This window comes from Mercenaria mercenaria, chromosome 13 (assembly GCF_021730395.1).
Source record: "Mercenaria mercenaria strain notata chromosome 13, MADL_Memer_1, whole genome shotgun sequence".
Taxonomy (NCBI): domain Eukaryota; kingdom Metazoa; phylum Mollusca; class Bivalvia; order Venerida; family Veneridae; genus Mercenaria; species Mercenaria mercenaria.
Window position 1 is genome coordinate 23,058,891 of NC_069373.1, and position 27,385 is coordinate 23,086,275.

The 27,385-nt window shown below is 37.1% G+C and overlaps 1 protein-coding gene across 1 annotated transcript in view; it reads right to left on the reverse strand.

Moving 5' to 3' along the window:
* Positions 1 to 7,786: 7,786 nt before the first annotated feature.
* LOC123529354 (uncharacterized) overlaps positions 7,787 to 27,385 on the reverse strand; it is a 31,186-nt gene continuing 11,587 nt past the window's right edge. Inside the window, exons 2-5 of the mRNA XM_045309665.2 lie at positions 24,932 to 25,120; positions 22,094 to 22,241; positions 21,283 to 21,355; positions 7,787 to 16,551 (exon numbers count right to left, since the gene is read on the reverse strand). Of these exons, the coding sequence (XP_045165600.2) occupies positions 15,178 to 16,551; positions 21,283 to 21,355; positions 22,094 to 22,241; positions 24,932 to 25,120 (1,784 nt within the window). The 3' untranslated portion in view covers positions 7,787 to 15,177. The remainder of the gene's footprint in view (positions 16,552 to 21,282; positions 21,356 to 22,093; positions 22,242 to 24,931; positions 25,121 to 27,385) is intronic.

Genomic DNA, 27,385 nt, shown 5'->3' on the forward strand with positions numbered 1-27,385 from the left:
CAGCACCATTGTACGAACAAACAACAACCACCCAGAATCCAGCAGCAGCACCGATATATAGACCAACACCACTACACATCACTCCAATTGTCTTAGCAAAAACCCTTCTGATGAATGGGAGTATGCCAATTCTTCAACCTGGAAGCAGAGAGTGGAGCTCTGTACCTGAAGAAAGTATTCCAATTACATCTAATCTCTGCTGGCCACCAAATGGTTGGTCCTCCTTTACACATGACCAGTTGAATTTGCAGCAATGTCACTGGAACACCAAAACGTCATCAACTTGAAACATCTGTACCGAACAAAACTACTTTTCAAATATAATTATTTAGTCTTACCCGGAACCAAAATGCACAACGTTGGACCAACAACAAAACTGTTAGAATACAATTATGAGGTCATCAAGAACATCTCTGTAGGAAAAGATACCAGCGCCACAGAAAATCAGATAGCAATAATCCGGTCATTCTTACCAACTCCACTTTCCACTCTTCTTCAAAGTATTAAACACATTTCACTGAGATTAACCATCGAGGGGCGGTCAAAATCATCATCATGAAAATCCTGAAAGCCAGTACTGACAATTTCTTAACACATCTGAGGAATCTACACCCTAGAATACATAATACTGATTAATATATATATAAACATACATTTGTAACATTTCATTAACGTAATGAACTGTAAACTATTTTTCGCGCAAGGACTGTGGGTTATTTTAAAGTATTACAACTGGTGAACTTGTTCCCACATTAAGAGCTCTGGACTGTTTGAAGTAGTACAAACTGTGAAGGACCATGAACTATTCAAGTACTATGGACTTTCTTTTTAAGTATAATAAATAATGAATTCATCACAAACTGTTTTAAGTATTACAGACTGTGAAGTGATCATGAACTGGAATATTATACAATATGTGCGATATTCATGGACTTTGTAAGTATTAAAAAGTGTGAAGTGATTATTTAAGTACTATGGACTGTGAAATGATCATGAACTTTCAAAATATTATACGCGAAGCATTCGTGGGTTTTTTTAAGTATAATGAACAATGAAGTGATCATTAACTTTTACGTATTGCAAACTTTCAAAGTATTACATGTGAAATGTTCATGAACTATTTGCGCGTTATGAACTATGAAGTGCTGATGAACTATTTAAATATGACATATCTTCGAATGAGGAGTGTTAACTAAAAGCATTATGAACATTGAAGTTTTAATTAAAATGCTATGAAATGTGAAGTGTTAGAAGGTATTTCTGTATGAACTGTGTGTATGAACTGTGAAAAGACTTAAAGATGTGGTAGATTCAAACTCGAGTTACCATTATGAACTGTGAAGTGTAGTAGAAAATGTATTTAATTATCAACTTTGAAATGTGCTCAGTTTAATTTAGTTAAATAATTTGATAGAGAATCTAACGGAGATGTTTCATATTATAATTGTACCAAAGATTAGGCTATATTTGAATTATTAAATATGTGCATTTAAAATTTTTTATCAATCGATGATTATTAATTGTGCATGTTCATAATCATATAATTGCTCATTGATGTTTTTTGTATTGTGTCAACTTCTGGAGAAGTTCACATATTAAGGTGGGGAGAGTGTAATAGCTGGAAATCTGATAACCGAACTTTCTGGTATCCGGATATCATTCACTTTACGAACCAGTACTCAACATGTGTAAAATACAGATTTTAATCTAGTTTCCTTGAATGTATGTTTAGTATTGACATAACGCTTTGATTTCATCAGAGAATCTTTGCTTGTTATAAATCACTTTTGTTAATATTTCGATTTCCAGCATTCCTGCATGCTGTATTTTACGAGTTGAATATGTCCGCCATTTTTGTTATGAATGTTTGCGCATGAATTTTAGTAATTTTGCAGGGAATGTTTAAATGACTGATTTATATTGCTATTGATTACTGTTTTGTTAACTTTGATTGTTTCAAAAGTAACGAGTATGTAATTAGCAAACTTCGGGAATATTCTCGAACGCTCCATGTAACTATTTGTTTGCTTTGAACGCGCAATGCTGAAAAATACTGGAACGCTATATTTTCGTCTCTATTTTGGTTTATCGGAGACAATTATTTCAGTTCCCCCTTTTTAAATCAATACTCTGTATCTGCCCTTACCTTTTAATCTCTTTATAGCAGCACTGTTTACGTTAATTCCATGTTATTTAATGTTTACTGTAACTTGACCTGATTACACTGACAGCACGCTTTTTGTGTCAAGGATTTTGATTGGTCCCCAGCATTCCAGCATCCCTTACAGCATTGCGTCACTTATGAAAGGACGCACGTTCCAGCAAGCTGGGTCAGTTGCAACAATAACAATAACATTGACCTACTTTTAAAGTTCGATCTTCAACAACTTTCAAAAATGCAATCAAGCCCTGAAGCTTTAGGTACAAGCGGTTTACCAAACTTCTGAAACTTTAGGTACAAGCGGTTTACCAAACTTCCTTTACTGTACCAGTTCTATCGCTTTATTCTAGAATCGTGAAATATATCGTAGATCTCTATAAAATATGATTTCAGTAGAACTTTGATAAAAACTAAATGGTTGAAAGTAGTGCTTTGCAACTGGTCCATTGCTGTGTCTGCCTTTAATCTCCTACGTGTTTATCATTTTTTTACTGTAAGAAGCATATTTTATCGTTAATATATATTGAGAATACGTTATCGTTAATTTAAATAACATATAAAACTCTGAACTTCATTCCTGTTATCTTTTAGAGTGTATTTATAGGATCAGTTCCTCCACCATAGACCGATCCATATCTACAACAAACCATTTATAGAAATGTTTTCTTCGTAATCCGTGCTCTTAGTCACAAACAACTTTCTCACCACTGGCTCAACTTTCTCGCTCAGCTTTCTCCACCAGAACAGATCAACTGTAACAACGTAGATCTTCCACCCAACAAGACTGACACAGCAATGATGCGATTTCTCATTGAACATGATAAGAGTGACTAAAAGTGCAGATGTCCATCCTGTATACATATTTGTCGGAAATCCAAAAGCCTGGGTACTTACAATATGTTGCATTGCCTAGTGGTCTACTACCAAAATTGTTCAAATTATGCCCCTTAGGTGAAAGAATCCCTGCCCGTGGGGTCCCAAGTTTAACATAGACTGATATAGGAAAAACTTTTAAAATCTTCTTGTCTGAAAGTTCAAGGCCTATGCCTTTGATATTTTGTATGTATCATTGCCTAGTTGATCTCTTACAAGATTGTTCGAATTATGCCCTTGGGGTAAAAAGAGGCCCCGGCCCACTTGATGTATGAGTTATATAGGAAAAATACTTCAAAAATTATCAGATCATATTTCCTAGAGTGTTTAATTATATTTACCGGATGACCCCAAGTGATAAGGGGTCACCTGAATGTGACCTTGACCTACTGACCCACTTTCTTGTTTTTTAAGATACAGCCTTGAAACTTGGACGACATGTACAGTTTTGCAAACCAGTTTTCAAACTGACTTTCAGTGACCATGAATATAACCTACTGACCTACTTTCTTGTTTTTTAAGCTTTAGCAAAGAAATTTGTTCAAGCAAGCAATTTAACTCAGGTGAACGATATAGGGCCATTATGGCCCTCTTGTTTACGTGAAAATGACCTTTGACCTTTGATATAAGATTTAACCTTGACTCATTTTTGATTTTCTCTTCATTACCGGCATTACGGGATATACATTTAACTGAACAACGATCAGTTACTTATAATAGAAAAAAAACATGTTTGAACAATAAAATTGCATTATACGATTATTTGCACAAATCTGAACTTTGATATCTATGATATTATGAATACCCATGGCTGTTTTTTTTTTTTTTTTTTTTTTTTTTTTTTTTTTTTTTTGTGTGTGTGTGTGTGTGTGTGTGTGTGTGTGTTAGACAGACATGTATTGCTGACATTGACTAACATATATTTAAATGAATTAGCATCGTTTGACAATAACAATAAAATATTTTTGTATAAACAAACCGAGTGAACGTTTTATCTCCAAATAAATATTTGTATAAATGACAATTAACATGACCTTGTCTGAAGCTGCAACACCTAGAACTTAAGATAATTGACCTGTAGTGTTGTGTAGTGGTCCTATACCAGTTTTATTTAAATCATTCCCCAAGGATTAAAATTGACCCCATCTTGTGGTTCACTTGTTTTACATAGTCTGATATAGGAAAAACTTGCTGACTGCTTGAAAAACAGTTTCGGTGACTACGTGATTTGCGCCTTTTCGTACGGCATTCTGTCCGTCCACACTTTCGTGTCAGTTCCATAGCTCTGTCATCCATTAAAGGATTATAATATTTCGCGGCACACATGTTCCCAAAAAATGAGACGACGTGTCATGCATAACACCCTAGCTCACAGATCATGGTCACACTTTGAGGTCAGATGTCAACATTCTTTTCTTATCCGGTCTGTAAGTCAGCCATCTGTCAATGATTGTGGTATGAACAGACTCAATCAAACCGAGTCTGCTATTATTCTTTTTTGGTTGCATTCTATGCTTCCAAGGGATATTTTTACAGATTTTATTAACTATCACAACAGCAATCTTTAAGTGCCGTGTGGCGGCTGTAAAAAGTCGACCCGTACTTGGATTCAGTGTTGTTATATTTTCTGCTCCTTTGGGATCATTGAGTACTAACAGAGTTCGCTTAAGCCGGTGCTAGGGGGCGTGAGAGGTGTTGCACATTTTATAACCCCTCATGAACAGACTCAATCAAACCGAGTCTGCTATTATTCTTTTTTGGTTGCATTCTATGTTTTGTGTCCACTCCATAACACTGTCATTTCGGAGGTCAAATGTAAGGAGAATCAGTCCCATGTTTGCTCAATTGCTCTGCCATTCATTAAGGGATTTTAATATTACTTGGCACAAATGTTCCTCATATTAAGTTAAGGTGCTATGCGCAAGGTGAAAGGTCAAGGTCACATTGGAGGTCAAATATTTTAGGTTATTTTTCTTATCGAATCTAACTCTCTCGTCATAAACATTTAATCTAACAAGCTGATCAATCCAATTGAAAACTGGTGGTGTTTTTCTTCAGAATTTCCTCCCTTTAAATTATCATTACGACGAAGCATTTTCTATTTTCCGACCAATTTAAAAGAGATTTGTAACCAAACATTTTGGTACCGCCCAATGCGCAGGTGCCCTCGGGACGGATATTTCTATCCGATTCGTAAACACATGACAGATAATATTAATCCACAATATTGAATCCACAATATTGAATCTACATCATTGACAGATATCAGGTTATGCTGCAGTTGAGATAATTAGTCAACTTTTAGTAGGGCACTGTGTATCACGGTAATTGCATGACTATATTTCATTCACTTGTTTCACATTGAGATATAAAGGAAAACTAAATTTAAGAATATTTATATTGTCTAAAATTGTAATGCCCCGATCATGATTTTTATATATTTGTTCAATTCATGGCTTTAAATCAAAATTGTCCACGTCCTGTTTCAAAATAATTTCATGCATTTCGGGGGCAAGGTCAATGTTACTATAACAGAACCACTCACACGGTTACTGTATAAAGAGAAACAGTTTCTAGCCGAGAAGTTTCAGCTGTAAAGTTTGTTTCATTTTCAATCAGTTATTGTACTATATTTCATCCTTCATGCATACTGTTACACCTGAGAATGTGTGAATATTTAGTGCTGGCCTTTATTACCAACCGAACTCGCAACATGTACCATGTAACATGAATCTGGTGATCAATATAGGGCAATTATGCTCCCCATATTATGATAAGATCCACATTGCTGACTTTTTTTCTGTCATACAAACAATAAGTAGCCTACATAAAGATCTATGACATAATAACAAACTATTTTTGAAGACTGAAAGATAAATTTTAAATTTTGTGATTTTTACACAAATTTGACTTTCGAATTTGACTTCAACGATCTACTCTTCAACGCCTCTGTGGACATCGACTGGAGAGGGTTAAAAACTGCGCATGGCAGAGTGAGGAACGTGTCTTCAACGTGCGTGTTGTTAAAATGGCTTATGCAAAACGTTTGTTTATTCTTCACCTAAGCAGAGGGACCGGGCAGCGACTGGACGGGGTCTGAGTCTTGCAGACTACACGTGCTACATGTGACCTAGGGTCTGAGTCTTGCAGGCTACACGTGCTACATGTGACCCGGGGTTTCAGTCTTGCAGGCTACGCGTGCTACATGTGACCCGGGGTCTCAGTCTTGCAGGCTACACGTGTTACATGTGACCTATGGTCTGAGTCTTGCAGGCTACACGTGCTACATGTGACCCGAGGTCTGAGTCTTGCAGGCGACACGTGCTACATGTGACACACGGTGTCTGTGTCTTGCAGGCTACACGTGCTACATGTGATCTAGGGTCTGAGTCTTGCAGGCTACACGTGCTACATGTGACCCGGAGTCTCAGTCTTAGAGGTTACACGTGCTACATGTGACCTTGGGTCTGAGTCTTGCAGGCTACACGTGCTACATGTGACCCGGAGTCTCCGTCTTACAGGCTACACGTGCTACATGTGACCTTGGGCCTGAGTCTTGCAGGCTACACGTGCTACTTGTGACCCGGAGTACGAGTATTGCAGGCGACACGTGCTACATGTGACACTGTGTCTGAGTCTTGCAGGCTACACGTGCTACATGTGATCTAGGGTCTGAGTCTTGCAAGCTACACGTGCTACATGTGACCCGGAGTCTCAGTCTTGCAGGCTACACGTGCTACATGTGACCTTGGGTCTGAGTCTTGCAGGCTACACGTGCTACTTGTGACCCGGGGTCCGAGTATTGCAGGTGACACGTGCTACATGTGACACGGGTCTGAGTCTTGCAGGCTACACATGCTACATGTGACCTAGGGTCTGAGTCTTGCAGGCTACACGTGCTACTTGTGACCCGGGGTCCGAGTATTGCAGATGACACGTGCTACATGTGACACGGGATCTGAGTCTTGCAGGCTACACATGCTACATGTGATCTAGGGTCTGAGTCTTGCAGGCTACACATGCTACATGTGACCCGGAGTTTCATTCTTGCAGGCTACATGTGCTACATGTGACACGGGGTCACAGTTTTGCAGGTTACACGTGCTACATGTGACCCGGGGTCTCAGTCTTGCAGGCTACACGTGCTACATGTGACCCGGGGTCTCAGTCCTGCAGGCTACACGTGCTACATGTGACCCGGGGTCACAGTTTTGCAGGTTACACGTGCTACATGTGACCCGGGGTCTCAGTCTTGCAGGCTACATGTGCTACATGTGACACGGGGTCACAGTTTTGCAAGTTACACGTGCTACATGTGACCCGGGGCCTCAGTCTTGCAGGCTACACGTGCTACATGTGACCCGGGGTCTCAGTCCTGCAGGCTACACGTGCTACATGTGACCCGGGGTCACAGTCTTGCAGGTTACACGTGCTACATGTGACCCGGGGTCTCAGTCCTGCAGGCTACACGTGCTACATGTGACAAGGGGTAACAGTTTTGAAGGTTACACGTGCTACATGTGACCGGGGGTCTCAGTCTTGCAGGCTACACGTGCTACATGTGACCCGGGGTCTCAGTCTTGAAGGTTACACCTGGTCTTATAATTGCAAATGTTTTTTGCCAAAAAAATACAGATCGAACAAAAAAGCCCCAAATCTCTGAACTCCGAGCGTGACAATGGCAAATCTATAAGGGGTTATCTGTGTAGCTTTTTCTGGACCAGACGATCCCAGTCAATCAATAAAACGAACTTCTGTAACTGAATATTTCTTTATATTTTCAATCCTTTACAAACATATAACATTTATTGCACATAGAAAATTAAGATAGAATATGCAAACTAAGTCATTGTAAGCCAAACAACGACAATTAAACACTATCAAATACTGAAAGATGTACGAAGAGAGGTTCTGTAGAAATTAGCATAAAAGCAATAATAAGCATAATGTTAAAACCGCATGTGTAAATGTATAAACCTTTCTTTTTCTTCATGTTTATTACAAGATGAGAATATGTTCTCTTAAAATAATCACACATTACAAATACATGTACATCAATTTAAATATTTCTATATCATACTTAAAAACTTTATGATAAAATTCCATAAAATAAATGTAAAATGGAATCCAAAATAACGTACATTAAAGTTACATTCACAATGTCTATAACTGTATATATATTTTAAGAATATCGCTATGAACGACAGCCTTAACTGGCAAGAAAAAATAAACTGTTCCAGCTTACTAAAGCAAAAATACATATTTGGCAAAAAAATTTCATACCTCACACAAGATTCTAGCATTTCCACTTGTTAAAAGATGGTCACATAGTGACACCCTGTATTTCTGTGGAAGGTCAGTAGATTTTCATGTTGGGCTAGGCTTAAAGTAAGTGGTCAGTAAAACAAATCAATTATTGGGTTTGTATGTGACCCTTCACACAAATATGTGGGGTCAGTCAGATATATCTGGGGACTCAGCTAACGCCTCGCCATCATTTATCATACTGACCCCACATTTTTCCATGCAGGGTCACTAACAAACATAAAAATTAATAATGGTTGCCCTGACCATAAGAAGAGGCGGGAGACTGGTTGTTTGGGGTCAGATTAAGCTAGAATGTTTATTTACCAAGAAAAACTGGGACGAAGGGAGGCCATATTTTTGAAGATTCTAGTATATAGTAGCTGAAACTGGCCAGATTATACAAAATACATGTCTCTCAACTGGAGTTTGATCACGCGCCTGTAAGGTATGGAAAAGAATATTTACTGTGAGTGAAGTTAGGATTTTTTTTTCAAAAATACTAAGATATCCATAAACTAAAGCCAAAGAATGTTCTTTTCTTTTCAAAATGTATCTGTTTTGGAATATTTTAAGGGAGATCCTATGTTTTAACTCGTGGAATTTAAGCCAGATTATTTATTTACTTTGAAAGCGAGACCAGGATTTTACTTAAATATTTGGGTTAGCATTCTTCTGCTCTTCTCGATTCCTTGCACAGATTTCAATGGCCATCCCTGGGATTATTCAATATATACTGCCATCATACACCATTAAATTATTAATTATAAATTATACACCATAAAAATATTACTGAAAGACAAAATTCAGCATCAACAGTTGATAAGTGACATCATGCACATAGCAACTTATCAAAACATGTGAAAAGATTGCATGCAGTCAGCTGTTAAAAAAGTAACAAAGGGAAAAATGTTTGAATTTTACAGTAAAAAGTTTCACTTTCTAATTAAGTATGAATCAATGTAGTATCACCTGCTTAAAATACAAAAAAAACCCCAAAAAATAACAACACATCTATCTTCAATACAATTACGAAAATAAAGTATAGGCTTAAAAAATTGGTTTGGAACTATCATGAAATGTATTACACTGCTTAGACAGCAATAACTATATTCAATGTTATTAACTGCATTGTTGTGACAGCAATAACTATATTCAATGTTAACTGCATTGTTGTGATAGCAATAACTTTATTCAATGTTAACTGCATTGTTGTGACGGCAATAACTATATTCAATGTTAACTGCATTGTTGTGACGGCAATAACTTTATTCAATGTTAACTGCATTGTTGTGATGGCAATAACTATATTCAATGTTAACTGCACTGTTGTGATGGCAATAACTTTATTCAATGTTAACTGCACTGTTGTGATAGCAATAACTATATTCAATGTTAACTGCATTGTTGTGACAGCAGTAACTTTATTCAATGTTAACTGCATTGTTGTGATAGCAATAACTATATTCAATGTTAACTGCATTGTTGTGATAGCAATAACTTTATTCAATGTTAACTGCATTGTTGTGACAGCAATAACTATATTCAATATTAATTATAATTCTTAGATATCATGAATTTTGAGCAAACATGAAAAAAGTAGTCATGGGTACAAATATGTGGTAACAGAAAACTTGTGAGCAAAATGAAAAACAAAGTGCTGTCAGCTTGAATATTTTCAAGCTGGACAGTAAATAGTGACCTTAAATGAGGGAAAATGAAAGAAACAATTACATAAATATTGAAGTAACATAAAGGTATAATCCAAGATTGTAAGTCATAAGCCAAGAGTGTAGTAATGGCCTTTCTGCAACTGTGTGATGCTATCAAATTAAACATAAATTATTCAAGAGGATGTTATTTTGCTGGTCTGTTGCACAGAAATCATACCGTGGAATTATAAGTAGCAGATAATAAATACTGCTAACTTTGACGAAACAGTAGCAACAGATTTTCACTATTATATCTGATTCTGAAGGAGTAGTAACATGCTATCATGTTTTGATTTGTAAATTTTTTTTAAAAGAACATCAAATTTGTTAAAATTATGGACCAACATCTGTCGTAAGCCTGTTGCAATCCTATTAAGTTATTCAAAAAATACCTTAATTTCAAAATTAGTATGCAAAAATTTAAAAAAAACTTTATGAAAATAAAGTAGCAAAATTCAAGAAATTATTTTGTCAGAATTATGTATCTTGCCAAATGGATGAAGGTCAGTAACAACAAGTTTGAAAAAAATCCCTTGAATCACTTCAAAAACATAGTAAGTACACTAAGTGTGCCAACCACAGTTACTGTTCTGGTCACTTTAACACAGATATCAATTTTCTAAGTACAAAATGGGCCATCATGCCAAAAAATGCGAAAGAGAGTTATGGTTCTTTACCTACTTACTCATCAAATGATGAAAAACAGGTATTCAAAGATTCCATAAATTTTGACATTATTCAAGAAAAGTGGTCCTTTACAACATATTTTACCAAGAAAACTAAGTACAGAAAGGTCAACAATGCGAGAGATGATCCTTCATCTGCCTATTCTGTTACTGATGAATAAATGTGTATAAAGTTTCAAGGCTATAGCATTTACAGCATACAAGAAAAGAGGACATCATAAAAACATATTTAACCAAGAAAATTCTAACTTTCTAAGTACAAAAAGGCACATTTTTTTCTGAAAAAAACACACCTTATGGTTCTTGGCCTTCTTACCAACTGAGGTGTCATATGAAAACATGTAGTCTATCACGGAATGCAGAGCCTTTGTCATAAGTTTCATCAGAATTGGTAGTATAACATGTGCATGGCTTAAAGTAAGAAAACATATTTGGACTATCAGTATTGAAGTGTAGCAAAGATGAGAGCTACATTACAATGATAAGAAATGAACAATTACTTGAGAAATTAGAAAAATTTCATGATCCTGAAGGGCATTAACAACACATATTCCTTTCTTAGCCAAAAACATACGGTTTTAAATAAGTCATCATATACAGTATCCATAATTAACTCATAACAAGAGGCCTAAATGGGACTTAGTCGCTCACCCGGACCTGACCTTGCCTGTAACTATGTTTAGTGAAAATCCTTTAAGTAGTGCATTAAAAAAGTTTTTAAAAGGATTTTTCTATATTTTGCTGTGATGCCCCAAAAATGCATAACATTAGAACAAACTTCATGGTATAAAGTTATTTAAAATAAATTCTGGTTTTAGCTCTGGTGTCCCCTAAAAGGGACCAAGCAGAACTATTACAATGATACTACAGACCAAGTTTGATGAAGATCCATCAAGCTATTCATGAGAAGAAGTCATTAAATGGTTATTCTATTTTTAGCCTTAAAGAGGCTAAGTGCCCTTATTCGAACAAACTTGGGAAAGGGATCTTACAATGATGCTACAGGCCAAGTCTGATGAAGTTCCAGTCAGCGGTTCATCAGAAGAAGTCATTTAATCTTTTTTCTATTTTTAACTCAGCAGTCCCTAAATAGGCCAAAAACTGCAAATGAACAACTTGGGAGAGGGCCTTAAAATGATGCTACAAATCAAGTTTGATGATGATCAATCAAGCCCTTCATGAGAAGAAGTCATTTAAAGGCATTTATGTTTTCAGTTCTAGCGGCCAAGTGCCCTCATTTTAACAAAACTTGGAGAGAACCTTATGATAATGCTACAGACAAAGCTGAATGAATAACCATCTAGTGGTACATGAGATGAAGTTGTTAAAAGGTATTTCTATTTTTAGCTCTAGTGGCCCCTAAAAGGAGCCAAAATGCCCGCTTTAAAGAAATTTGGAAGAGGACCTTTTAATGATGCTCCAGACAAGGTTTGATGATGATCCATCAAGCAGTTCATGAGAAGATGTTATTTACAGGTTTTTCTATTTTTACCTCTAGCAGCCCCTAAAAGGGGCCAAGTGCCCCGAACTAAAAAAGTTAGTAAAGGACCTTATAATGATACTACAAATCAAGTTTGATGAATATCCATCTAGCTGTTCATGAGATGAAGTTGTTTAAAGTCATTTCTATTTTCAGCTCTAGTGGCCCTTAAAAAGGACCAAGTGCCCCAATTTGAAAAAAGCTTGGGAGAAGCCCTTATAATGATGCTAAAGATAATGTTTGGTGAAGTTACATCCAACAGTTCATAGGAAGTAGGCATTTAAGGTACTTCTATTTTTAGCTCTAGTGGCACCTTAAAGGGGTTTATCGCCCCCATTTGAATAAATCTGGGAGGACTTTATACTGATGCAACAGACCATTTAAATGAAGATACATAGAGCAGTTCATGAGAAGAAGTCTTATTTTCACATAGAGGCCCCTTAAAGGGGCTGAGTGTAAATCTGAGAGAGGACCATATAATGATGCTACAGACCGAGATCGATGAAGATCCATCTATTGGTTATTGAAGAAATCGTTTAAAGATCTTTCTAATTTGATCTCTAGCAGTCCCTTAAAGGAGCAAAGTGCCCCCATTTGAACAGTATTAGGAGAGGACCCTATTATATAATTGCATTACAGACTAAGTTTGATGAAGATCTATCAAGGGGTTCATGAGAAGAAGTTGTTTAAATGTTGTTTTTTTCTATTTTTAGCTTTAGTGGCCCCTAAAAAGGAGCAAAGTGCCCCCATTTGAACAAAATTGGGAGAGGACCTTATAATTATGCTACAAACCAATTTTGGCGAAGACCTATGAAGCAGTTTATGAGAATGTTGTTTAAATGTTTTTCTATTTTTAGTTCTAGTGGCCCCTAAAAGGTGCCAAGCTGAATCATTTGAACAAACTTGTAAAAGGTCCATGCCAGGTTCTACTGACTAATTTTGGTGAAAATCTGGCAAGTAGTCATACTTTCAGAGGAGATATTTAAGTAAAAATGTTGATGCAAGAAGCAGGACGATGTACGATGGACACCGGACCGTTCACCTATATTAATACCTCACCCTGGACAAAGTTCCGGTGAGCTGAAAACATGACCTGTTTTGACACACTGTACTGTATTACAGTAAGTATTCTATCTGACAAGTATTACACACTCTAAATTTCTGGTGAACAATGAGAGACATCCTGGTACAAAGTTTTAGCTGAAAATCTGTTTTATCTCAGTACAACATGCCTTTAATAAAAATATACAATGTAAGAAGCAGTATGTCGTATATGCAATGTTATAAGTAGCGTGTATCTGGGCCAAGAACAATAGGTTGCAATTGGTGGCTGTAGTATTCAAAAGTTAAAACACTTTTTAAAAGTTCCCCTCCTCATCTAAGATGCAAGTGATTCTATATGCTGTGACCTTGACTTTTGACCAAATGACCCCTAAAACAACAGGGTCATCTAAAGCCTACAGGCAACCATCCAATGAAGACTGACTGCAAATGCGTTCTTCAATTATTGAGTGGAAATCATTTTCAGTCTGACTTTGACCTTTGACCTACTGACCCTTAAAACTATACAGGCAATCTTCCTATGAAATTTGGCCGTAAGTCAAAACGTACTTAAGTTATTGAGCGGCAATAGTTTTCAGTTTCGGGATCACTGTGTCTTTGACCAATACTGACCCCAAAATGAATACGGATCATCCACTAACCACAAGCCATCATCCTATGATGTTTGGCCATTGTGAAACAAAGCATTCTCTAGTTATTAGCCGGAAACTAAGGGGTCTAACGACCTACAGACAAACCCACAATAAGCAAAACAATGTACCCCCTCTTCTTTGAAGGGGGACATAAATATATATTACACGACTCCAAGTTGTTATCATAACACTAGATTTCTAGTTATTACAAATGAATAAATTCCAAATGAATAAAGGAGGATGTTCTAACTGACAATTTTCTGCCATCTTGCAAAACGGCAATAAAATAATTAACCAATCATGCAATTTGAAATTTACAATCACGTTAAAAAACACATGTATTTAAAGAAATGGAAATGAAATATTAAATGCTTTTAAGAACACAGAAGATATAAATGCCATTGAGGTAATAGGCAAGTTAGTCTAAAAATAGAATTAATTAATAAGAAGGAATGCATATATTATAACATGGTCCCAAGGCACAAATCTGAAAACAAAAGTTTTCGATAGAAAACACATAGAAATATTTCTAAAAAATTCCAAAACCGAATTAAAAGAATGTTATAACATAAACGCATTCTATATAAAAAATGATGTCAGAAAATGACAAAATAAATTTTGTAGGACCTAATCCAAATCTTTAATCTTGGTTAAATAACTAACTGAATATTAATTAAGGAAACATCCATTTACATCATCGGTCGCCCGCTTAAAATAGAACTTGGTGAAAAGATGGTGGGAACAAAAAGAGTAGATTTGAAGAAAGAAACGGTTGCAGTCGATACCCATTTATTGTACCTTGATATTATCCTTGATCTTTTTTTGGGGTACTTTTTACAGTAATAAGACACTTAGCAGATTTAATTATAGTAATCTTAAAAATAATGAAACCATAGTATTAATTGTAACGACATTAGAATAAGTTAGTTTATCAATGTAAAATGTCTGGAACATTTTAATTAACTAAATGTTCATCAATTTACATTTTGAGCCGTCACTTTTAAAAAGAATGATCTTGGCAGAACATTGCTTTGTTGAGCTAGTAAAGTATTGGACTTTTTGACAAATGTAATTATCAGATTCACAAAAGATGTTTTCAGTGAGGTATGTGTCGCTATACTTTAAAAAAAAAACAGGTCTTTTTACAATTATCACAATACATCTACTGTGATAAAGAACATAAGATGTTTTCAAAATATTATATCTCTAAAATAAATTGAAGTGATGGCCCTTTTTAAAACTAACGGCTTCAAATTACATACACTTCTTATATGTCTGTTTCAACTTTGCTGCGTGTAGGAGAAACAGGCTTGTGTGAAGGGGATTTGTGTGACGGTGATTTGTGTGAATCTTTTTGCGAAGCCTTTTGTTTATGTTTAGGTGAACTATTTCCAGTCTTATGCACCGGTGAGGTGCTTTCGTGCTTCGGTGGAATTTTACTATGAGAAGGAGAACTATGATCTGGAGATTGATGATCACCAAGTTCATGAGGCTGTAGCGAACTTGAACGTGGTGGAGGATTTGGAAAAACATCTACATAATCTGGCTTTTTCTCAACATCGACAGGACTTAAATATTCATCGTCATTCACTGCTTCTGGTGGTTTTGGGGCATCCCCTAATTTAGATAACACATAAGTTTCCTCCTTAGATTCTCTACTTTTTACTTCTGTATTATTTACATCCTGTGTGTCTTTTACACTTGCATCAATGTCAACTGCTACCTCATACGGACTAGATAAATCATTGGCTGGAGTGGTAGGGATAGACTTTGTGGGAGATTTGCCTTCAGAAGTCTTTGTAACTCTTGGTGTTACTTCAGGCTTAGTTTTATGATCTTTTATTGGTGATTCTACTTTAGAAGAACCTTCAGACGCACTGGTCGACTGGTTAGATTTAACACTTCTGTTAGCGTCTGATTTCTTCATTGATTCTCTTTGATGAGGCTCAAGTATAAAATAGTCATGATTTTTTGGTGTTCCTGTTAATTCAGATTCTTCTTCAATAGTATCTATGCCACCATGTAACTCATTTTCAATCACAACTGAGTCTTGAGGAACTGAATTTGATTCAGTCAAATATCCACTATCTTTTTGCTCACCATCTGCATCAGGATTTACCTCCCTTGATGTTTTCTCCAGAGTGAAATAATCATGAGGCGAAGGAGGCACACCACTGTCTCTAATGTTACCTGACTGAGTTTTACTCAAAGTCAGATGATCGTATGGACCGGAAGGAGCACGACCTTCACTTTCCCTAAGTAATGGGTTATAAATATTTCCTCTCATGTCTGCAGCAGACGACGTGGAGTCTCGTGGAGAGACGTCTGTGCGAGAATCTCCATCGAGAAGTGGTCGCCGGGAGGCAGTAGATTCAAAACGATTTACACGTTTTGTTTTCTTACCATTAGCTATATTTCTTTCTGGTGGTTCTGGGGGGATTTCTTCTACAGTAGCTTGTTGATTGGTCCGGTTATAAAACACAGACTGGTTATCTGTGTCAGCATTAAAAAATCTATAAATACGTGTTGATAATGCGCGAAAACTCGATACCCCTCCTCGCCGCTTCTTTGATTTCTTACTTGGCAAAGCAACATCCCTCGAACTCCCCGAGGCGCCACCTGGGCTTGGCGTCCGTGCAGCCTGTGGTGTAAAATGAATATAATAAGTGACAGTGAAAACATTAGCTGTTTGAAAAAACATATCTCCCTATGATCTACTGTATGACGAAATAATGTGTGTAAATTCCAGGGGTCATCTACTGAGATAGATAATCATGCTATAACATTTGATGGCCCAATGTCCAACTATTCTCCTGTTATTGACTGAATGCTGTTTTCAGTCTCAAGTCAACTGTTACCTTGACATTTGACCTAATGATTCCCTCAGAGTAAAATAGGAATTATCTAACAAGAGGGCCATGAAGGCCCGGCCCTGTATTGCTCATCTGACCTAGGAATAATCAAGATTAACATTCTGACCAAATTTCATTAAGATATGGTCATAAATGTGGCCTCTACTGTGTTAACTAGTTTTTTCTTTGATTTGACCTGGTGACCTAGTTTTTGATCCTACATGACCCAGATTCAAACTGGACCTTGATATCATCAAGATTAAAATTCTGACCAATTTTCATGAAGATACAGTCATAAATGTGGCCTCTACAGTGTCAACAAGCTTTTCCTTTGATTTGACCTGGTGACCTATTTTTTGACCCAAGATGACCCAATATCCAATTCTTCCAAGATTTTATCGAGGTTAATATTCTGACCAAGTTTCATTAAGATCGGGCCAAAATTGTGACCTCTAGAGTGTTAACTAGCTTTTCCTTTGATCTGACTGGGTGACCTAGTTTTTGACCCCATAAGACCCAGATTAGAACTTGACCTAAAGATCACCGAGATTAACATTCTGACTTAGTTTCATTAAGATATAGTCATAAATGTGGCCTCTAGAGTGTTAACAAGCTTTTCCTTTGATTTTACCTAGCTACCTAGACTTGAACTTGACCTATATATCATCAAGATTAACCTTCTGACCAAGTTTCATTAAGATATGGTCATAAATGTGGCCCAGACTTGAACTTGACCCAGACTTGAACTTGACCTATATATCATCAAGATTAACCTTCTGACCAAGTTTCATTAAGATATGGACATAAATGTGGCCTCTAGAGTGTTAACTAGCTTTTCCTTTGATTTGACCTGGTGACCTAGTTTTTGCCCTACATGACCTAGATTCAAACTGGACCTTGAGATCATCAAGATTAAAATTCTGACAAAGCTTTATGAAGATACAATCATAAATGTGGCCTCTACAGTGTCAACAAGCTTTTCCTTTGATTTGACCTGGTGGCCTAGTTTTTGATCCCAGATGACCCAATATTGAATTCTTCCAAGATTTTATTTAAGGTAACATTCTAAACAAGTTTCATTAAGATTGGGCCAAAATTGTGACCTCTAGAGTGTCAACAAGATTTTCCTTTGATTTGACCCGGTGACCTAGTTTTTGACCCCATAAGACCCAGATTCGAACTTGACCTAAAGATGATCAAGATTAACATTCTGACCAAGTTTTATGAAGATACATCATAAATGTGGCCTCTAGAGTGTTAACAAGCTTTTCCTTTGATTTGACCTAATTTTTGATCCCATTGGACCCAGATTAGAATTTGACCTATGTATCACCAAGATTGAGATTCTGACCAAGTTTCATTCAGATATGGTCATAAATGTGGCCTCAAGAGTGTTAACTAGCTTTCCCTTTGATTTAACCTGGTGACCAAGTTTTTGACCCTACATGACCCAGATTCAAACTGGAACTTGAGATCATCAAGATCAACATTCTGACCAAATTTCATAAGAAACAGTCATAAATGTGGCCTCTACAGTGTTAACAAGCTTTTTCTTTTATTTGACCTGGTGACCTAGTTTTTGACCCCAGATGACCCAATATCGAACTCGTCCAAGATTTTATTGAGAGTAGCATTCTGACCAAGTTTCATTAAGATTGGGCCAAAATTGTGACCTCTAGAGTGTTAACAAGCTTTTCCTTTCATTTGACCTGGTGACCTAGTTTTTGACCCCAGATGACCCAATATCGAATTCGTCCATGATTTTATTGATGGTAACATTCTGACCAAGTTTTATTAAGATTGGGCCAAAATTGTGACCTGTAGAGTGTTAACAGTCAAATTGTTGACGACGACGGACGGACGTCTGACAAACGACGGACACAGGGCGATCACAAAAGCTCACACTGAGCACTTTGTGCTCAGGTGAGCTAAAAACTGTGACTACAGCCAATTATATTAATAAGTTTGACAGTCCCAGGTCAAAGTGATCAGAAACGTTTTCAGTCTTCAAGTCACTGTGACCATGACCTTATGACCGGCAAAAATATAGGTTATCTATTGACCACAGACAATTATGCTATGAATATGATGGCTACGGGCCCATTTTCAGTGTCAAAATAACACTGATCTTTAACCTGTAGGATCCTGAAACAGTAGGGATTATATTCGATCACATCCTATTCAGTTAACCAGTACTGTTCCAAGCTTAAGCATTCTCAAGTTATTGACTGGTAACTGTTCCAAATCTCAATGTCACTCTGAACTTGACCTTTGATCTAGTGACCCAAAATCAATAGACAATAGGATTCATCCATTTTAGACCACAAAGATCGAAAACAAAATGACCTTAAGGAGTGATGTGAGCAGGGCAGGGAAGGGGCAGTAATAAGTGGATTGTGTGTTTGTGTATGTAACACAATGTCCCGATACTGTCATTTTGCTGGTATATCAACATCAACAGCATACGGTTACCAGTCAAACTGGAAGTTGTAAAATGAGTGCAGAGTTTTATTGCTCTAGTGTGCACTGTTGTATGTTTTATTAAGCCACGTAAGTTATGAAACCAGGAAGATTATGACCCTAGGAATACTTCTCATTCAAGTAGTAGTCCTATCCTTCAAAATTAAAACAAGTTCATAATATCAACAGTTTTCCTTTTCATCTCGAGTATTTTCGACCTTTCTAAAATGCCTTCTGAACAATTTGTGTCTTTGTCTTTTTGTCATCAACCAACATGTCTATTTTATCTTTCCATTAGAGCTTCTATCTGTGTTAAACCTACTTTGCAATGTTTGGATCTGACTTAATTTGCTGTGCTCACACTGTTGGATACCCACGAGTGTCTCAATACGCTACTCATTGTGTAAAGTGGCGTAATGAGGATACTTGACATGTTGTGCCCGGTGCTTCCTTACCTTTGCATTTTTTTATCAAATTGCCATGGAAAACATACACTTCGTACAGTGATCGAACTCATGACCCCGTGATTTGTATACCAGTGTGCTCTCTCTATTGAGTTAAGTGGGCGAGCTTCCCAACATTCCGAGTCTAAACATAGATGCATATCATTTCTTCAGTTTGAGGTATTTACTTCTAAACCAAAGTGGTCTGACAAGTGTGGGCCATTTTATTATATGTCATACTAAATCATCCTGAGTCACAATGAGAAATAGAGAATCTGTCATTGGTCTTCGGTTAAGATCAGAAAATCCCAACCCGAGGGCGCACCGCTCAAGTCTTAAAGAGGCTGTGCCGAGTTTAAGACTTGAGCGGTGCAACCGAGGACTGGGATTTCCGATCTTCACCGAACACCAATGATGGATTCTATTTCTCACTTACCACAACAGAAACAATAAAAACAAGCATGAAAATATGGAACTATTTAAAACGCGGGAAATTGACGTCCGTAAGCCGAAGTGACGTCATGACATTTCAGTGACACACAATAACAAAGTTCCGCTTTAGTTTGTAGCGTAACGGTACGTTCTTATCATAAAGTAACGAATTTTGAATCGAGAAATACACTATAAGGAACGGAGAGAAAAGATAAAGGTACCTGATTTTTAATTATTTTGTATAAATAATATGTATATTAGTGCATGAAGTAGTCCGTCACGGGAGTGTGGGATAACCCACGTGAGATAAGATTTTCCAGCATTTCTAAAAATACTGTAGAGATTTTTCTGTCCGATAAGTGAGAAATGACATGCGAACACGGTCTCTGTTAGTAGAAAGATAAAAGTATAACATATACGAGTGGTCCAGTGGCGAACCCTTTTGATCCAAACTACTGCAATTTGGTATGTTCACGAAACAATTCACAACGTCGGACATTTTTGATCCAGATTACTGCAATGTGATATGTTCACGAAACAATTCACGATGCCGAACCCTTATGATCCAAACTACTGCAATTTCATATGTTCACGAAACAATTCACAACGTCGGACAATTTTTATCCAGATTACTGCAATGTGATATGTTCACGAAACAATTCACGATGCCGGACCCTTATGATCCAAACTACTGCAATTTCATATGTTCACGAAACAATTCACAACGTCGGACAATTTTTATACAGATTAGGCCTACTGCAATGTGATATGTTCACGAAACAATTCACGATGCCGGACCCTTATGATCCAAACTACTGCAATTTCATATGTTCACGAAACAATTCACAACGTCGGACAATTTTTATCCAGATTACTGCAATGTAATATGTTCACGAAACAATTCACAATGTCGGATCATTTTGATCCAATCTACTGCAATGTAATATGTTTACGAAACAATTCACAATGTCGGACCATTTTGATCCAATCTTCTGCATTGTAATATGTTCACGAAACAATTCACAATGTCGGATCCCTTTGATCTTAACTACTGCTATGTAATATGTTCACAAAACAATTCATATGTCGGACTCCTCTGATCTGAACTACTGCAATGTGATATGTTCACGAAACATTGCACATAATATTATATGCCTGTTACAACTCTACGAAAAAGATACTAACCTGAAGTGGCTCTATCTCGGCGTATATATGTTCCTCTCGCTCTGCGTCATGTAGCGGCCGTCTCACTGTCACTCTGAAACGTTGAAAAATTCTTTAGAGAACTATCAGACAATAAAACAATATCTACGAACGTTAATAACTTATTTAAGATGTTTAATCCTTTGCGACCTTAAACCTGAGAAAAGATGATGGCATCTGTGTAATGCATAAAAGACTATACTAGTAACTATTTTCAGCCCGACAGCCCGACCAGAAACAACCAAAGCTGAAAACGACGGTAAAATCTATCATCAATCCGAGTACGAACAGTTGCATTATGAATGACATTAATGCACATTACTGAAAAACACAGCTATTTTGGTTGAGTGGGTGAGTGGCACTGTTGTTTCCGTATCAAAGAGGAATACTTAACACTCGTATACAATTCCAATTGTGGTCCATACCAATTCTTTTCCTTCAGTAAAACAAGTATTTTAATTTGTGTCTGATTGGTTGGGCATTTAAGTAAAATTGACACAATTTAGGTTATAATTATGTCGGCCTTTAAGCTTAAATAGTGGAAAATACCAGAAGTCTTTCAGTACAAATTTTCAGGCTCAATATTGGTGCTTGGGTAGAACTACCTGTCTTCCACAAGATAGCTGGACTCTTCCTCACACAACAGAATTCTCCTTTACACCCACGGTGGTGGAGCCGTGATTCGATGAAAAGACATTAACTGTAGTTAGTTTCTTTATTAATATGTACATGCAGATCTATCATTGATTTTGACAGAACAGGACACCCCATGTCATAATAAAAGAAAAAGAACCTTTCTTTTCGTTTGGCCGTAGTCTTTCTGCAACACCGTATGACGATAACTGCCAGCAAAATAATCCCAATCAGCGATGCACATGTAATGCCGACAATCTTTATCAGTTCTGTTGTGTCCGCCGATTTCACTTTATCTGATCTTGGATCTGAAAAAAAAATACGACAGAACATTGCAAGGGACTTCTCATGTTCGGTTAGGAGAACTGGTAAAAATAACATCTTTGACTTTCAGGTTTGTCTTTATATGCTCAGTTTCCACATATATCAGTTTATTACAAGGCTCCTTATAATAGGGCAAACCCGAGATATGCCGGTCACGTGAGCGGCAAGAAAAAAATCTCGCCAGTTTATTAATAAACGACCGCTTCGGCGCACGCCGGCCACGTGACCTGCAAATAAAAAAAAATCCAATCTATCATGATTTTTTTATTGTGGACTGTTCCAAATAAGTAAGCAAAGTTTCTCTTGCAGTATGTTTCTACATTCTCTGGTATTAACCCAAATTTCCAAATGTTTACCCGATTTTATATCGCGAAAATATATGATTTGCCGCTTTGCCTATCTCGCAAGACCAACACATGTCGGGCTGAACGAACGCATAGCCGGTTGCCCGCAGCGAAACGGCGTAAGCCCCATGGACCATAAATCGTGACCAGAAGTTTGTGCTGTACTGCCGGTCTATATCAACACATGGTTACTGGACTTATAAATAAAGTATTTCTAGACAAACGTCTTAAAATTAATTTCTGCTGTTAAATGATAAAATAGTTACTGAATGGTCCTTCAAAGTTTGGGGGCAACAATTTTGTCTATTAACAGGCAGACCATACAATACGTGTTTTACAGCCTGAATGATATCTCTTATTATCGTATACTGGTATCTATATCACAAAGGAAGATATCTAGCTATCAGTCACAGAAAGAATACAGCTATCTCTCAAACTCAAAGACATATCGCTTTTTAAAATTTTTTTCTGTGGTAACTGAATAAATAGTAAAACTATCGTCTGCGTGTGAAGAATCGTTAGCTTTATTTCTACGGCATGATACCGTAAACAAATAAAAAAGGATTCATTTTCAAAAATGTATTTCAGGTTTCATTCCTAACTTAATAAGAGTTTGAGGTTCATACCACATATAAAATAGTAGAACAAGAAACTTAGTATTTTTGATATGTCAAGGCAGTATTTAACACATAAAGAGATTTAAATGCACGAATCGTAAGAATCCAGTATTTCGAGAAACAATAACCATACAACCCTTTCTGGCGCAAGGGCTCGCAAAAAAAAATGTTGCTAAGGCTGCTGGCATGCTGCTATCCTACACAGTGAAAGGACATGCCCCTACATTTACAAAACAAGAGTGCAAGAATGTCACAATATACGCCCGTCACAGCAAATTTCTTTACTCTAGCACCTGTATTTGCAAATGGAATTTTAATTTTGTGGTTGTTTAGTAATAACTAAGTGTTTTGTTTTTCTAAGTCCTCAAAAAAACTCCTTACCAGGTAGAGATACCTTAAAATACACCTAAAATTGGAAAGTAACATCTATGTTGTACCACAGAAAAGTGGTCTTGGTTTTTCCCTACGGTCAATTATAAAAAAGTTACAATATAAGTTATTTATAGTAACAACTAAGGGAAGTTAATCTTAAAAAAAAAAAAAAAAAAAAAAAAAAAATCAAAAAAAAAATTGTAAGTCCTCACAAAAATCTTTACCAGGTAGAGACTGGTCAAAATACACCTCAAAATTGGATGTAGCATGCATGTTGTACTACAGAAAAGTGGTCTCTATTTTTCCCTACGACTAGTAATGAAAAAGTTACAATATAAGCTATTTATAGTAACAACAAAGGGAAGTAATTCGAAAGAAGGGAACTGCGCATGACACTTCGTCTCATGATGATGTATAATTGTGTCAAGTTACATCAAAATCCCTCCATGCATGAAGAAGAAATGCTTCGGACAAAGTCATTCTTGTATCTGACCTTTGGCCTCTAAGTGTGACCTTGACCTTAGACCTAGGGACCTGGTTCTTGCGCATGACACTACGTCTCGTGGTGGTGAACATTTGTGCCAAGTTATATCAAAATCCCTCTATGCATGAAGAAGAAATGCTCCGGACAAGGTTTTCATTCTTGTATCCTTTGACCTCTAAGTGTGACCTTGACCTTAGACCTAGAGACCTGGTTCTTGCGCATGACACTCCGCCTCATGGTGGTGAACATTTGTGCCAAGTTATATCAAAATCCCTCTATGCATGAAGAAGAAATGCTCCGGACAAAGTTTTCATTCTTGTATCCTTTGACCTCTAAGTGTGACCTTGACCTTAGACCTAGGGACCTGGTTCTTGCGCATGACACTCCTTCTCATGATGATAAACAATTGTGCCAACTTTCATCAAAATCCCTCTATGCATGAAGAAGATATGGTCCGGACAAAGTCATTCTTGAATTTGACCTTTGACCTCTAAGTGTGACCTTGACCTTAGACCTAGGGACCTGGTTCTTGCGCATGACACTCCGTCTCATGATGGTGAACAACTGTGCCAAGTTTCATCAAAATCCCTTCATGCATGTAGAAGATATGCTCCGGACAAGGTCTGTGGACGCCGCCCGCCCGCCCGCCCGCCAACCCGCCCGCCAGGGGCGTTCCCATAATACGTCCCGTTTTTCAAACGGGCGTATAAAAAAAATCAATATAGACAGCAGTGTATATTTCAAATATGACGCTTAGTACAACTTTTATACGTACAACTTTAATTTGCTTGCAATCGCTAACAAATCAAAAGAAAGTACTTTCTCGGTCGAAATAAAGCTGGAGTAAAGTGACTTACCTATTGTTGTTACAACTGCTATTGATGAGAACTTGGTCGGCTGTGTATATTTGGTTACATTTTGTTGCGGTGATGTTATATTTGGTCTCGGTGTCGTGGTCGTAGTTGTTGTTGTTGTCGTCGTCGGTGTAACTATGTTGCCGTCGGCATCTTCAAATACCACCAGCTTCTTTTTGTAGTTCCAGTCATCTAAAAATGCATTAAAGCACGTTGTTAAAGCATTCCAACTGACCAATCAGAAAGCAGCATTTGAGTATCTGCCATCTAAAAAGAGCTCTCTTACAGGGTCAAAGGTAGTAAGAGCGGACGCAGTGGTCCAGTGGTAACACTGTCTGACTATGAAACCAGGGGTCGTGAGTTCGAGGCCGCGCTCCTCAAACTAAAAATTACTAACATTAGGATAAGAGTTCCGTGTATGGGTTCTATATACATGGCATGCAAAAGAACCAGTGGAGCGTCTTCTGTTTTTATCCACCCGCTAACATTACTAAGTGTCTTCTGGAGGAGTCATCCATGGATATGGGTTAGCGATGGCAACTATAATTAAACTTAGGCTACATACAAACAACGGTTGTGAAATTACGTTTGGAGACAACCCGCAGCTTGTGGCTATGTCACTGCTCAATTTCAAGTTTGGGCTCTGAGTGAACCAATCGAAAGCTTGAGAAAGAAGTTGTATAACCTTGGATCCAGCTATATTTGGAGAACATATTGCCTAATCAAAAATATAAGTTTGATCTCCGTATAAGTAAGTTATTTTATTCATAAGTAGGGGGTCTATGATTAAGTCGAAGATTTCTCAAAGATACACATTCATCTATCTATATGAGAGATACACGTTCATCCATCGGAGAGGTACACGTTCATCCATCTGAAAGGTACACGTTCATCCATCGGAAAGGTACACGTTCATCCATCGGGGAGGTACATATTCAGCAATCGGAAGGTACACGTTCATCCATCGGAAAGTTACACGTTTATCCATCAGAAAAGTCACGTCCATCAATCAGAAAGGTACACGTTCATCAATCAGAAAGGTACACGTTCATCCATCAGAAAGTTACACGTTCATCCATCGTTAAGTTACACGTTCATCCATCGGAAAGGTACACGTTCATCCATCGGAAACTATCCATATAACTGTTGTCTCCCCTGGCATCGATTTTCTGCAATATCGGTCATGAGGTCAATTCTTCCTCATGGTTACGCGTTCATCCATCAGAAAGTTACAAAGTTACACGTTCAATCATCAGAAAGGTACACGTTCATCCATCGGAAAGTTACACGTTCATCCATCAGAAAGGTACACGTTCATCAATCAGAAAGTAACCAAGTTACACGTCCAATCACCAGAAAGATCGTTCATTTAATGGAAAGATACACGTTCATCCACCTGTTTTTTATTGCATTCATGTTGAATGTTATTTTCATGATGACGGAAAATTTCGGTAAAAAAAACCCAGATTATACACAAACATTAAAGTGTGTGTGTGTGTTTTTTCAAAATCTGGACAGAACAGTTTTGATCGATTTTAATTAGAACATATTACGTATATATAAACAGAGGATAATACGCGAGTGTCCTTTCATACTGAGTTTATTAAACAAGTTGAATGAAATATTCTAATATGACCAACAATGCTTTAATCATCACAACGATGTTATGTTGACGTCACGTCAACGTGATATTTGGCGTCATGTACCCATCAAGAAATAGCGCTTTTAAATTTCATGAAATATTTTACTTAATGTTTTAAACGAAATGTCACATTGCAAAAATGTTCTGATCAATTTATACACATACTGAATTAGTTATTCGCTTTGCTGAATAATTCGCAATAATTTTCGCTCGAACTGAATTCTGCCGCAAGACGTATTACCGTTTCCGGTCCTGGCGTGTTTTAACAAATGGTCAGAGACCACCAATTCAAAAAAAGTACAGGGAACTTACTGGGAATGAGGTAAGTGTATAACTGCCTGGGAATAAGGTAACGTCTGTGCGTTCTGATTGGTCAGTCGTGTAAACGAACCCAGGAAGTGATTATTTTTTCAAAATTGATATTTTTTCACTGCATTTTATTATACATTTTGACAAAATTTGCTACATTTTATGTGTATTGAAAAAAACGTTTTATCAAACGAATTTCTCCCGCCATGCCATGTAAACAGGCATCACATTCACACGAAAATTACTTAAATAAAGTATCACTATTCATATGCTTTTCGTCCGATATTTTGGTAGAACTAAGATAGTCTTGAAAAACTTGTAATTAGATATGCATGTTTCGATGTATGGAAGGCCGTACACGCAATAATGTTACAATGTAAGTCTATGGGAAAATAATTGGTGGTCTCTATCCAAATACCTACTATTGGCGCCATGCTTGCGCGAAGAAACAGTTCCATCATATTTGATATAAATTTTACAATAAAGAACATATTAGAATCGAAATG